Below are 13,828 nucleotides of genomic sequence, written 5' to 3' on the forward strand. Positions count from 1 at the left end.
ACACGTTACACTCAAACCATGGCCTGCTGCCAGTTTCCGTAAACACATTTTATTGAAACCCCCCCCCCCCGTTAGCTCATTATTTATGGCCACTTTGGAGCTGTGACGGTGGAATCAAGAGGCTATGATAGAGCCCATATGGCCTGCAAAGCCTAAAATATTTATTTTAACAAAAATAATATTTATGGATCCTGACCAGGTGGTGGCGCAGTGGATAGAGCATTGGCCTGGGATGCTGAGGACCCAGGTTTGAGACTCCGAGGTTGCCAGCTTGAGCATAGGCTCATCATCCAGCTTGACCATGAGGTCGCCGGCTTGAGTGTGGGATCACAGACATGACCTTATGGTCGCTGGCTTGAGCCCAAAGGTCTCTGGCTTGAGCAAGGGGTCACTTGCTCTGCTGTAGCCCACCGGTCAAGGCACATATGAGAAAGCAATCAATGCAAAACTAAGGAGCTGTAATGAAGAATTGATGCTTCTCATCTCTCTCCCTTCCTGTCTGTCTGTCTCTTTCTCTCTCACTGCTAATAATAATAATATTGTTGTTATTATTATTATTATTATTATTATTTATGGAAATAGTATTACCTTTCTCAATAAAGTTTTTCCAGATAAAGTTTGCTGGCCTCTGCTGTATATTGTCCTTTGCATTTTTTTCTTAATAAAGTATGGTAATTTCACCATATAAGTGCATAAAGAGCTTACTCTTTTTTTTTTTTTTTTTTTTTTAGAAAGAGAGAGAGACAAGAAGGGAGAGAGATGAGAAGCATCAACTTGTAGTTATGATATGTTAGTGGTTCATTGATTGCTTCTCATAGGGGGGCTTCTGTGGAACCAGTGACCCCTTGCTTTGACATAGAGGTAAAAGTGCTCAGAGAGGACAGCTGCTGTCTTCTGGCAATCTGTTTCTTTTGTTTTTCTGTAGCTTCCCTCATTATCTTGGCTAAAATATTCTGCGGCCTCTTTCTTATTTTTCTTTTCATTCTCTCTTTTTAGAGCAATATGCTGACGTTTGTGTTGAAGGACACATGCAGTAACAAGACGTTGACTCTTGGGTGCTTTGGTCCCAGGTTTCGTTTTCTTTTCTCCTTTTTTTTTTTAAGTGAGAGGAGGGGAGATAGTGAGACAGACTCCGCATGCACCCCAACCGGGATGCACCTGGCAAACCTCGTCTGGGGCTGATGCTATAATCAACTGAGCTATTTTTAGTGCCTGAGGCCGACACTTGAACCAGTTGAGCCACTGGTTGCAAGAAGGGAAGAGAGAGGAAGCAGAGGGAGGGGGAGAGAAGCAGATGGTTGCTTCTCATGTGTGCTTTGTCCTGGGATCTAACCCAGGACTTCTGTATTCCTAGTGCTCTATCTACTGAGCCACCTGGCCAGGGCTGGTCCTAGGGTTCTTACCTTCTTTCTTTAGGGGCTTTCTCACAACTACTGGTGGACATCATTTTTGTTAAAAAAAAATTTTTTTAATTTATTGATTTTAAAGAGAGGAGAGAGAGAAAGAGAGAGTGGGAAACTTCAACTCATAGTCGTTGCTCCTTCGAATGTGCCTTAACCGGGCAAGTCCGGGGTTTCGAACCAGCGACCTCAGCTTTCCAGGTCAATGCTCTATCCACCGGGCCACCAGAGGTCAGGCGGTGCATGTCCTCTTCTTTTGAGAGACTGAAAAGTTTGCAGACTCAGCTAGCTCTTTTGGGCCCCAGGCAACAAGGCGCAGTAGTATCAACGAGACCAGGAATATCTTTCTCCCGCCCTTTTCTTTACAGTGACCGAGGTGAGAACATGCAGATTGGCATCCACAGGGCAACCCCAGACAGATTCCCGCTTTCTCTCTCCAGTCCTCCTGGGTCCGTAACGGGCATGCCCCTTCCCTGGTAGCTGGCAGAGAAGGCCGTGGGGTCAGGCCACCTTGTGTGTCGTTCCCACCCCCTGATTCCGACCACATAACCCTTCCATTCCTTGCCCAGAGTGTCAGCGGCAACGTCTGGGGCCATGCGCTCCTCATCAAGGAGACCGAGTGTGGACGTGCTCTCCAGCCCAGGAGCAGGCCTGTGCCTTCCCCCTCTTCTTCCCCCGCAGGCCTGCGACTCCTAAACTCAGACGGTTCCCAGGGACGCAGCGGGCAGCGACAGCTCCTGCCGGGTTAACCCCCGGAACCTGTCCCCAAGGCGCCCTCTTCTCGGACTTGCTCGGGGAGCCAGGCAGCCTCTCCCGGGCTCTCCTCTGGCTTCTTCTGTCCTGAACTCTTCCTTGTTTCACTCTCTCCGGCTTTAACAAACGTCCGCTCTCAAAAAAAGTTTTTAAAAAGAAAGAGAGAAAAAAAAGGAACAAAGTTTGCATGTCTCGTCCACCTCGACGAGTTTCCTGTGGCCGGGGGCCGGGAAAGGGACGTCCAGCTTCACCCTGAAGCAGCGACCTTCTCCGAGTAGCCACAAAAAAAGAGCGCGTTGAACTACTTTTCAACGACACCTTCGCTTTGTGTCATTCTTAGAGAGGTTCTTCTCACTCTGGGGTTTAAAAGTTTCCCATTTTCTTCTCTGTCGAGTCTTCCTCCTTTTCTAGGAATCGGGGAACCTGGGTGAAGGCTGGCTGTCCCCCTGTCCCCCTGTCCCCCTGTCCCCCTTTCTTTTGGGTGGCAGTGCTTCCTCCACCGTCTCCTTCTCTCTCCACTGGTCAGTTAGTTCTCTCTTATTCCTGGGGTGACCTGTTCCCACTGCTTCCCCCAGGGTGGTGGTTGGAGCTCCCAATGAGATCAAGACTCCCAACCAGACAGGAGGCCTCTACCGGTGTGACTACAGCAGGGCCAGCTGCGAGCCCGTCCCCCTGCAGGGTGAGTGGCCGCCCCTCCCGAGCCCGGGGCTAGGGCTCCACTCGGGCACAGGCCCGGACTCACCAAGCCTTCCCTCTGTTGCGGGCAGTCTGTGGTGAGGGCCGCAGGGGTCCAGCCCCCCAGCCTCTGGGCTGTAGGTGGGCTCGACCCCAGACACCCTCTTTCCCCATGACCTGGGTGCCCCCTTGACCTGTCAGACCTCCGTGTCCCTCAGGTCGAGGTGACGCCTGCCCAGCTCTCACTCAGGCTCCTGTCCCCCTGAATATAACCACGCCGTGTCTGTCTCCGCAGTGCCCCCCGAGGCTGTGAACATGTCCCTGGGTCTGTCTCTAACATTTGCTACCAACCCCCCTCGGCTGCTGGTGAGCCGCCCTGGGTCCCAGGAGTGTCCTGAGGGGAGGCGAGGGGACCCGGGGTTATGGCTGGGGTCTTGTGGAGGGACAGAGACGCTGGAGCAAAGGGACAGGAAGCGGGGACGCCGCCTCTGACCTACACCCTGTCCCCCAGGCCTGCGGCCCCACTGCACACCAGATTTGCAAGGAGAACACCTACGTCAACGGCTTCTGCTTCCAGTTCGGAGCCAACCTGCGGCAGCCGCTGCAGAGGTTCCCAACGAGCCTCCGAGGTAGGCCATGCTGGGCGCAGAGTACCGGTGGGCAGCAGGAGACCGGAGGGCAAAGGCAGGACTGGACTGCTCACCGTCTGGGCGGTGACTTCGAGGTTTAAGTGCAGAAGGTTCCGTGGAGAAGAGAGAGAGAGATGGGGGCGGGGCGGGGGAGGTGCTAGGGTCTTACACTTTAAGAAAAGTCATGATATAAGCACTCATCTCTGTGAGATGATGTCCCAGCCCTTGTCCTTAGAGTAAGTGCCTTAGTCTCCTGATCACAGCCTTTGAGCTTCAGATGGTAAGGCCCCTGTCTACCTCTCCAACTGCTGTCCCCTCCCTTCTACCTCAGTTGCTGTGCTCTAATCACTCTGGCTATCTTTCTTCTCTGAGAACTACACAAAACTGTCCCTGCCGCAGGGCCTTTGCACTTACTATTCCTTCAGCTTGGCATGCTCTTCCCCAAGACTCCGCTGACAACCTATTATTGTCATCTCAGTTCAAATGTCACCTCTTCAAAGAGGCCTTCCCTGAAGGGCCCTTCTAACCATTCTCCCCATTTTTCTGGACCACACTGCCCTGACTTGACCCTCCTGATACCTACATATCCACACGTTTCTTTTCTGTCCCTTCTTCTGGGATGTAGGCTCCAGGATAGCAGGGGTGCTGTGTAGCTAGTTCACTGCTCTAGGCTCTTGTTATCTATTGCTGCATAACAAATTACCCCTGAACTTAGCAGCTTAAAAACAGCAAGATGAATCACCTTGCAGTTTCTATGAACCAGGAATCTGGGCACGCCTTCGCTGGGTGCCTCTGCCTCAGGGTCTCTCATGAGATAGAAGTTCAATTGTCAAACTAGGGCTGGGGTCTCATCGGAAGGCTTGACTGGGGGCAGTCCACCTCCAAGCTCACTTCCAGGGTTGTGGACTGACAGCCTCGGTCCTCCCCGGCCGTTGGGGGAGGTTTCTCTCCCCCGGCCTAGCTGTTTGTCTCGTGGGCCTCCCCAAAGAGCGGCTCCCGGCCTAGCAGCTGCCTTCCCTCGGGGTAACTGGACGCAGAGCGAGAGAGCAGGCACCCGCCACAGAAGTCACAGTCTTGGAATAATTTCATCTCAGAAGCAACAGCTCATGACCTCGCTGTTCCTTTGAAGTGAGTCAGAGCGTCCAGCGACCCCTCAAGAGGAACGGGCTATGCAAAGGTGTTATTTTGGTGGTTGCCGACCACACCCTGGTTCCCCAACATTTGTTGATTGAAGGAGAGTGACGGATCGAAGGACCTCTTCTTCTTCTTTTTTTTTTTTTTTTTTTTTGTATTTTTCTGAAGCTGGAAACAGGGAGAGACAGTCAGACAGACTCCCGCATGCACCCGACCGGGATCCACCTGGCACTCCCACCAGGGGCGACGCTCTGCCCACCAGGGGGCGATGCTCTGCCCCTCCGGGGCGTCGCTCTGTTGCGACCAGAGCCACTCCAGCGCCTGGGGCAGAGGCCAAGGAGCCATCCCCAGCACCTGGGCCATCTTTGCTCCAATGGAGCCTTGGCTGCGGGAGGGGAAGAGAGAGACAGAGAGGAAGGAGAGGGGGAGGTGGAGAAGCAGATGGGCGCTTCTCCTGTGTGCCCTGGCCGGGAATCGAACCTGGGACTTCTGCACGCCAGGCTGATGCTCTACCACTGAGCCAACCTGCCAGGGCCTCTTTTTTCTTCTTCTTATTTTAAAATCTTTTATTATTTTTTCAAATTTTATTTAGAAAATTAAATTTAACAGGGTGGCATTGGTCTATAAGAGTACAGAGGTTTCAGGTAAACGTTTCTATAGCATTTGAACTGTTGATTATGTCGTACACCTGCCGCCCAGAGTCACACCATTTTCCGTCACCCTATCTCTGTCCCTCTTCCCACCCTGCCCCCCACGCCTTGGACCTTCTCTCCAAGCTAGTTTCTACCACCCTTTTGCTGGTCTCCAAGTTGGTTCTGGAACCAAGGGCAGATATGTCTTCCTTTCACAGTTGTTGTTGTTTTTAACCTTTTTTTTTTTTTTTTTTTTTTTTTTTTACAGAGACAGAGAGTCAGAGAGAGGGATAGACAGGGACAGATAGACAGGAATGGAGAGATGAGAAGCATCAATCATTAGTTTTTTGTTGTGTGTTGCAACACCTCAGTTGTTCATTGATTGCTTTCTCATATGTGCCTTGACTGTGGGCCTTCAGCAGACCGAGTAACCCCTTGCTCAAGCCAGCGACCTTGGGTCCAAGCTGATGAGCTTTTTCTTTTTTCTTTTGCTCAAACCAGATGAGCCCGCACTCAAGCTGGCGACCTTGGGGTCTCGAACCTGGGTCCTCGGCATCCCAGTCCGATGCTTTATCCACTGCGCCACTGCCTCGTCAGGCTGTTTTTAACCTTAAGCTACACTTCTTTGCACTTCTCTCTCTCCAGATAACTTTCCCTCCTTCACGGACACAACCTGGCTGCAGGCGTGGGCTCGCCCCACTCCCCTTCTCCGTGCCCAGGTTTAGTCTCTCCTCTGGGCTTCAAACCTTCTCTTACGTCCTCAGCACTGGGGCTCCTGTCTGCAGGCACTTCCTCTCCTCAGGAGCTTCAATTCCTCCTGCTCCTTCAAATGCAGACAGGCGCCTGCTACTCACATCTCCAAACAAGCAGCCACTGAAAGTGACACCGATAAAAATAACCGCCCCTCTTCCTGGTCTGCTCCCCACCTGCTGCGTCTCTCCTTCCCTTCACCCCTGACTCCACTTCCTCCATGTCGTGATGCTTTACCATCTGACACCTGGCTTCTACCCACCCATTGTATAAGCCTCGCTCTTCCAGACAGCATCTGTGACTCTGAATGACAAATAGTTCTTCTGTCTTCATGCTCATTGACCTTTCCTTCTCCAAACACCTCTGCCTCAGAAAGATCTCCCCTCCCCTCCCTTCCCTTTTCCTCCCTTCCCCTCCCTTTTCCTTCCCTTCCCTCCCCTCCCCTCCCTTCCCCTCTCCTCTCTTTTCCTTCCTTTCCTTTCCCTCTCACTCCCCGCCCTTCCCCTCCCCTCTCTTTTCCTCCCCTCTCCTCTCTCCCCTCCCTTCTCTCTTCCCCTCCCCTCCCCTCCCCTCCTCTCCCCTCTCCTCCCCTCCCCTCCCCTCCTCTCTCTTCCTCTCCCCTCCCCTCCCTTCCCCTCTTTTCCCCTCCTTTCCCTTCCCTTCCCTCTCCCTCCCCTCCCCTCCCCTCCTCTCTCCTCCCCTCTCCTCCTCTCCCCTCCTCTCCCCTCCCCTCCCCTTCCCTCCCCTCCTCTCTCCTCCCCTCCCCTTCCCTTCCCTCCCCTCCCCTCCCTTTCCCTCCTCTCCCCTCCCCTCCCTTCCCCTCCCCTCTCCTCCCCTTCCTTTCTTCTTGCCTCTCCCCTGCAGAGGCTCCAGCCAGGCATCCAGGCCGTCTTCCTCTGTGCCCGCCCACCTGCCTTTCCGAGGGCACCAGGTTACAGCTTCCCTTCTTTCCCATGCGTCACTCTTGCCCGGTTACGTCCAATTCTGCGGCCACAGTTCCCACCCCCACAGCTCTCTCTTTAGTCCTCACTCTCAAGAGTTCAAGATTCTCCTTTTAAAACACATTTTCATTCTTTTAAGATGCATTCGGTCCAAAATTCAGTGAGCACCAAGGATAAACTGTACAAATCTCTGCCTCTCTGGTCCCGGAGCCTCTGCCCTTCCCGGGGGGCAGGCACGCACCGCCGGCTGGTTCTGTGTCCCGTGGGGATGCTCCACGCATGACAAACGTGGACGTCTGTGCTCTTCTCTGTGTGCCCCAAGGTGGCCTGCTCTACACGCTGTACTGTACCTTGATTATTTTAAGATAAAAAAACTTATTTTTCCTGGTTGATCTTTGTACATTTTTCATGTAAATCTTAGAATCTACTTCTTTATTATTATTATTTTTAAAAAGCAATACTTTTCTGGGTTATTTTATTTTTTTTAAAATGTCATACAATAAAATTGACCTTTTTTCTTCTTTTTAAAAAAAATAGATTTATTTTTATAATTACAGCTGACACACAATGCTATATTAGTTTCGGGTGTACAACACAGTGATTAAGCTTTTATTTTCCTGAGGAAGGGATCACTCTGATGAACCTCTTCCCACCTGACACCATCCATGGCTATCAGAATACTGGGGACTAGTATTAGCAGCAGTGGGAGTTGTCAGGATCACGGTGTGTGGACCTGTCCATGTGAAAGTCAGTCCTTGGGTGATGTAATGCTGGAAGTGCCTCTTGGACAGTCTTTGAACAGTTTGCTGAGTAACCTATAAATTCTGCAAGTACTTAGGGAAAGGGTAGTTATATTTCTACACTTTGCAGCTAGAGTTTAAGTCCTATTGACCACTGCTTCTAGCTGGAATTAGCAGCAGGTCCCAGCCTATAATAGGCATGGGGCATTGAGACAAGAGGAATAAAGGAGATACTATACATTGAAAAAAGTAGCAAAATCAGACTGTCAATACCCACAGTAGAGATCTTTGAGGGATAAATAAAACTTAAATATTCAAGTGAGGCATAGTAGATGGCCCTTGTGTTTACAAGAAATGAGATTAACTTATTTGCTACTTGGAAGAAATACCTTAGGCTCCTGAGCGATGTCCTTGGGCCTTCAGTGGCAATTCCCAGCACGCTGGGCCTGGTCAGGTCACAGGTAGCTGGAGCAGGGCTAGAAGAGACTGAACCCTCCCTCCATGGAGCAAGGGGGCAGCTTACCTTCTCGTGTCCCTCTTTCCACAGCACAGGTGTGTCCCTTGATGGGGCTGGGAAGCCTAGCAGGCCCAATGACATTTTTTCCACTCTTGAAGTAGGGCCCTGATGGAATTCTATGAAGCCCTTTAGGGCGCTGGAGCCAAATTCTGGTATTTCCTGACTTCTTTTGGGACTTATTGCCTTTTCTGTTACATCCTTGGTCATTATAGACCTTAAAAGCCATGCTCAGATCTCACTGAGGGGCTTGACTAAGAGCAAAATTGGGAACTCAGTGTTTAAAGAAGCCTATTAGACTGAGGAAAGAAAAGATTTGATCTGTGGTGGTAGGTGGTTGGAGACTGTGGAGGGTCTGAGTTCAATCTAGGGTGAGACCTCAGGTGGTGGGGGTTAAGGTGATGCCCAGATAGACTATGGACTGAGAGTGAAGTTGAGCCTTAGCAGAGAAGACATGATATTCCTTCACAGTGAGGAAGTTAAGAAGGGTGGAGGTGTGTCTCCTTGAGGCAGGCAGGGAGGGGCTGCAGAGGAGTAGGTCATCTACATATTGTAAGAGAGTACTCATTTTGAGATTGCATGCTGCTAAATCCTGAGCTAGTGCCTGCCGAAACAGGCGTGGGCTGTTTCTGATCCCCTGGGGTAAAATAGTTCAGTAAATGGCTGGGCTGCATTAGTGTCCGGGTAAAGGCAAACAGAAAGTAAGAGTCAGGGTGTAGAGGAATGGTAAAGAAGGCATTCTCGAGATCTAGAACCCTGAAGTGAGTGGTGTTTGAGGGAATGCGTGACAGTAATTTATAGAGATTAGAGACTACTGGATGGAGGGGAATTACTGTCTCATTGATTAGGTGTAAGGCTTGTACAAGGCGATAAGCCCCTCAAGGTTTTCGAACAGGAAGGGTGGGGATGAGTAAGCCTGGTTTAAGAGGTGGATAATTATTGGTTGAAGGCCTTAGAAACAGATACAGTTACACATTAAACAAAGACTTCACATATTATGAATTAAGAAATTTAAATGAGTGCGCTTTACTTGTTCCAATTCAAATATACTAGAGATATTTTCTGACAAAGAGACAAGACGATTACTTCTCACATAGCTTAATATACAATTCTGTTTTTTTAAGTTTTTTGAGATGGCAGGGAGTTGCCAGCATAGAAGGGAGGAAGAGAGAAGGCAGACGGATGGACAGTGTGAGCAGCTGGATGGAAAAGAAGGAGGGTCAGAATCTGCAGGAGGAGGAGGAGGAGGAGGAGATTAAAGTATTGGTGTGGCGCCACGTGATCAGAGGAGTCAAAAGGATTTAGAGCTCTGAGGAGAGGGGAGAGGACGAGGGGTAGTGGAAGGCACAGTCAGTCTCTGAGGAGGGGTAAGGATGCGTTGAAGAAGAAAAAAAGACAGCCAAAGCCGGTGGGGTGGGGGAATGGGTCAAAGAAAAAAAAGGGACAGAGCTGTCCATCTGTAAGGAGGGAGGAGGGGTTTAAGAACACTGTGGAGAAGGGAGGGGCCCCTGGCCAGCAGGAGAGGAGAAAGAGAGAGTGTGGTATTGCAGGTGAATGAGGTGAGGTTTCTTTGGCCAAAAACGGCCTGCGTGTAAAACAGAAGGCACAGAAATTAAGGACAGGAGAGAAGGAAGGAGAAAAGCCTGCATGTAAGGAATTTCTAATGCCCTCCCCGTCTGGTGGCAGAAATTGTCAAGATCTCTTAGGATATTGTAATCGAATATCCCGTTTTCAGGCCAATGGGAGTCATTGTCTAGTCTGTAATAAGGCCGTGTTACAGAAGATTAATTTCTTTGGTTTGAGGTCTGAGAGACCGAGTTTGGTGAGGGTTTTTTTTTTGTGTGTGTGTGTGTGTGTTTTTTGTATTTTTCTGAAGCTGGAAACAGGGAGAGACAGTCAGACAGACTCCCACATGCGCCCTACCGGGATCCACCCGGCACGCCCACCAGGGGCGATGCTCTGCCCACCAGGGGGCAATGCTCTGCCCCTCTGGGGCGTCGCTCTGCCGCGACCAGAGCCACTCCAGCGCCTGGGGCAGAGGCCAAGGAGCCATCCCCAGCGCCCGAGCCATCTTTGCTCCAATGGAGCCTTGGCTGCGGGAGGGGAAGAGAGAGACAGAGAGGAAGGAGGGGAGGGGGGTGGAGAAGCAAATGGGCGCCTCTCCTATGTGCCCTGGCCGGGAATCGAACCCAGGTCCACCTGCACGCCAGGCCGACGCTCTACCGCTGAGCCAGGGCCTGGCGAGGTTTTTTATGAGACATCCTAGAGGGGTCTGGTCGGAAGGCTGAAGAGCCCATAGTGGAGACAGGTGAGCAAGAGGGGTGTCCCCGCCTTTTGTCACTGTCCCAAGAGGAGAGAATCTCTGTGTGGGGGAGTCGTCCCTGATAGAGGTCGTCACCACCTGTCAGGGAGCTCCGAGGACGAGAAGTCCAAGAGAGTGGAGAGGTTTGGCTAGGCGCCTAGTCTTCCGTGCAGTCCACTGAGACTGAAAGTCAAACCCCTCAAAAATGTGAGGCGTGTCAGAGAAAACCGTCCAACCAGAAAGGGGTGTTTTTAGAGAGAAATTTGGAGACCAACCGGGGAAGGGGAAGGGAGAGAAACTCCTTATCTTTCTGGTTTAAAACAGAAGGCACAGAAATTAAGGGCAGGAGAGAAGGGAGGAGAAAAGCCTGCATGTAAGGAATTTCTTACATGCAGGGGTTCAGGACGGGGTTCAGGACAGGGTTAGACGGCCGGCCAATCAACCTACAATTACATGTCCAAACAGAATCAGGGAGTAAGCCCGGGATGAGCTGCTGCTGCCCATTGCTTCCCTGGTTGTAAGTTTGGACGGCAAAGAGGGATCGTCCAGGCAGTTAGTACCCTGTCCCGGGTTTCGGCACCAAATGTTGGAATCCATGGGAGTCCGAAAGACCAGAGTAACAGGCTTTATTGAAAGGAAGAAAGGAACCCTGCCGGGCACTCCTCCTGGGGAGAAGAGCCTGTGGACTGCATTTCCTGTGCTACACTTTACATGCCTGTGACTGTTATTTAGTGTCCAGTTTTATGAATTTTAAGATAGGTGCTGATTTGTGTAAACAGCAACATGAACAGGATACTAAAGGGCTCTACCCTCCCCCCCCCCCCGAAAGCCTTTGTACTATGCCTTTCCAGCTGCCTCCTTCCCTCAGCCCTGGGCCCTGGGCCCTGGCGGCCCTGGCCTGTTCTCCATCCCTGTTGAAGTTTTCTTTGCAAGAATGCTACATAAATGATAGCATTTGAGTTTGTATTTGGGATTCATCCATGTTGTTACGTGTGTCAGTAGTTTTTTTCCTTTTTCATTCATGGATTTACCATAGTCCCATTCACTGATTCATCCATTCACCCATTGAAGGATGTTTGGGTTATTTCTGATTTTTTTTTTTTTTTTTTAATCTTTCTTTCTTTTTTTTATTCAGTGAGAGGAGGGGAGGCAAAGACAGACTCCCGCATGTGCCGGGACCAGTATCCATCCGGCAAAGCCCACTAGAGGGCGCTGCTCTGTTGCTTAGCAACTGAGCTCTTCTTAGGTGGAGGCCATGGAACCATCCTCCATCCTCAGTGCCAGGGGCCAACTCACTCCAATTGAGCTATGGCTGCAGGAGGAGAAGAGAGAGAGAGAAGTGAGAGGGAGAAGGCTGGAGAAGCAGATGAGTGTTTCTCCTGTGTGCCCTGACTGAGAATTGAACCCAGGACATCCACACACCAAGCTGATGTTCTATCACTGAGCCAACTGGCCCCGGTCCTCCGATGTTTCACAACCATGAATAAAGCTGCTAAAACTCTTCCCTGCCCTGGCAGTCTTTCCGAAATACAAACAGATCATCTCACTTCCTTCTCTAAGAACCTTCAGTGGCTCCTCAGTGCCTAAGGGATAAAGTCAAACTCCTTTCTGGGATGGAGGCTTTTTCCAGCTGTTCTCTGCTTCAGTGTCTCCTCTCCACCACTGGCATGTAGACTCACCCTGCTAGTCCCGTTTCTATTCCCGGATTCTGCCGCCGTTCCGTCGGGCCCATCCGCTGGCTCGTATCAGTCAGTGTGCCCGCCGGAACAGACGGCCCACTCCGGTCAAGACAAGTTGAAGAGGGTTTCTTTACAGAAGGACTAGGTATAAAAAGGTAGGGTAAAGTCTAAGGGAACTACCTTAACAGTCCAGGAACCCGGGGCCGGAGCATCAGAGCTGGTACCAGCCTTAAGCCGATAAGCCAAGGAGAGGGACCAGTTCCCAGAACCCAGCGGGTTCTGAGAGAGTCATGTGGAGCAGGCCCCCACCAGAGGAGAGGCAATCAGGGGCGGGACACAGCTGGTCTGGGCAACCCCATAGGGAGGGAGCCAAGATGAGGACCCTCTGATCTCCCTTTCCTCCGCCCTCCTGTCTGCTGGAGGGGCTCCCAGCAGGGCAGACACGACCAGAAGCCAGAGCGGAGGGGAGCCTGTGGATGTGGACTGTGTGGGCCGACCTCCCCAGCTGCCTGCCTGCCGAGCGCGCGCGGGGAGGGTAGAGGGTGGATCCGGGGCCTGAGTGCAGAAGGCAGTGCACCCCACCCAGCACACCTTTCTCTGTGCGGGTCCTTTCCCCACCATTTATTGCTTCCTTTGTAGTCCCGGCAAATTTTCCTTATTTTTCGTGAGATAGCTCTAATATCACCACTTTCCCCTGACTCTCTTGGGCACCATTAAACTTTTTTTTTTTTCATTACCAATTTTTCTGTCCACGTTTTGATTGCACTTGGAGGTGGGCTGAATCCTGTGGGCCATTCAGCCTCCTTGTTCAGAAGAGAAGGGAAGGCCGAGGGGCGCGGGCACCCATGGGCCCTGCTCTCTCTCTCCTTCTCCAGAGTGCCCCCAGCAGGACAGCGACATCGCCTTCCTGATAGATGGCTCCGGGAGCATCGAGCCAACTGACTTTCAGCGGATGAAGAGATTCGTCTCAACTGTGATGAATCAATTCACGAAGTCCAAAACCTTGGTGAGGGCCCATGGGGAGGTTAGGGACTAGCCCTCCAAGGGCGGGCAAGGACCCAGCCACCGGGCTGCCGTCCCCTCCGGCTGCAATTGCAGATTTTGACACATTGCCAGTCGATGGGGCTTTCTTCCACGATCCTTTCTTTCTCGGTGGGGATGCAGCCTGGGGATTCTTCCTGCTCTCCGTAGACGGGGCAGCTGGGACTAACGGACAGGGGTTGGCACGGTAGACGACACCCCCACGTCCTCTCTGACTGAGCTCTGGCACAGAGTGAGGGCTGATGGCCGACCCCTCTCCTCCTGGGGCAGAGACTGGAGTATTTTAAGGTTTCTGTTGGGCTTTCTGGGAGTGGCTAAGGGGCAAGGGGTGGGGGGGAGGTGTCTTCGTCCGTCTGTCCGTGTGACGCCAGGTGCCTGTCCCCAGTTCTCTTTGATGCAGTACTCGAGTGACTTCCGGACTCATTTCACCTTCCAAGATTTCAAGAATAACCCGAACCCGGAACAACTGGTGAGGCCAATTACACAGCTGCAAGGATGGACGCGCACCGCCACCGGGATCCGCAAAGTGGTGTAAGCTCTCAGCGCGCGCGGCTTGGCGCGGCTCGGCTCCGGGTGGAGGAGGACGGACTATCTTCAGCTGGGATCTGAGGGAATTCGGGGGGAGACGGTTGTCCAGA

At 51.8% G+C, this 13,828-nt stretch overlaps 1 protein-coding gene and 1 pseudogene across 1 annotated transcript in view; one reads left to right on the top strand and one right to left on the bottom strand.

Moving 5' to 3' along the window:
- ITGAM (integrin subunit alpha M) overlaps positions 1 to 13,828 on the top strand; it is a 53,935-nt gene that overhangs the window by 4,882 nt on the left and 35,225 nt on the right. Inside the window, exons 3-7 of the mRNA XM_066275748.1 lie at positions 2,729 to 2,832; positions 3,124 to 3,194; positions 3,340 to 3,457; positions 13,025 to 13,155; positions 13,576 to 13,721. Of these exons, the coding sequence (XP_066131845.1) occupies positions 2,729 to 2,832; positions 3,124 to 3,194; positions 3,340 to 3,457; positions 13,025 to 13,155; positions 13,576 to 13,721 (570 nt within the window). The remainder of the gene's footprint in view (positions 1 to 2,728; positions 2,833 to 3,123; positions 3,195 to 3,339; positions 3,458 to 13,024; positions 13,156 to 13,575; positions 13,722 to 13,828) is intronic.
- LOC136334086 (small ribosomal subunit protein eS6-like) lies at positions 813 to 2,487 on the bottom strand (annotated as a pseudogene).

This window comes from Saccopteryx bilineata, chromosome 4, assembly GCF_036850765.1.
Source record: "Saccopteryx bilineata isolate mSacBil1 chromosome 4, mSacBil1_pri_phased_curated, whole genome shotgun sequence".
Taxonomy (NCBI): domain Eukaryota; kingdom Metazoa; phylum Chordata; class Mammalia; order Chiroptera; family Emballonuridae; genus Saccopteryx; species Saccopteryx bilineata.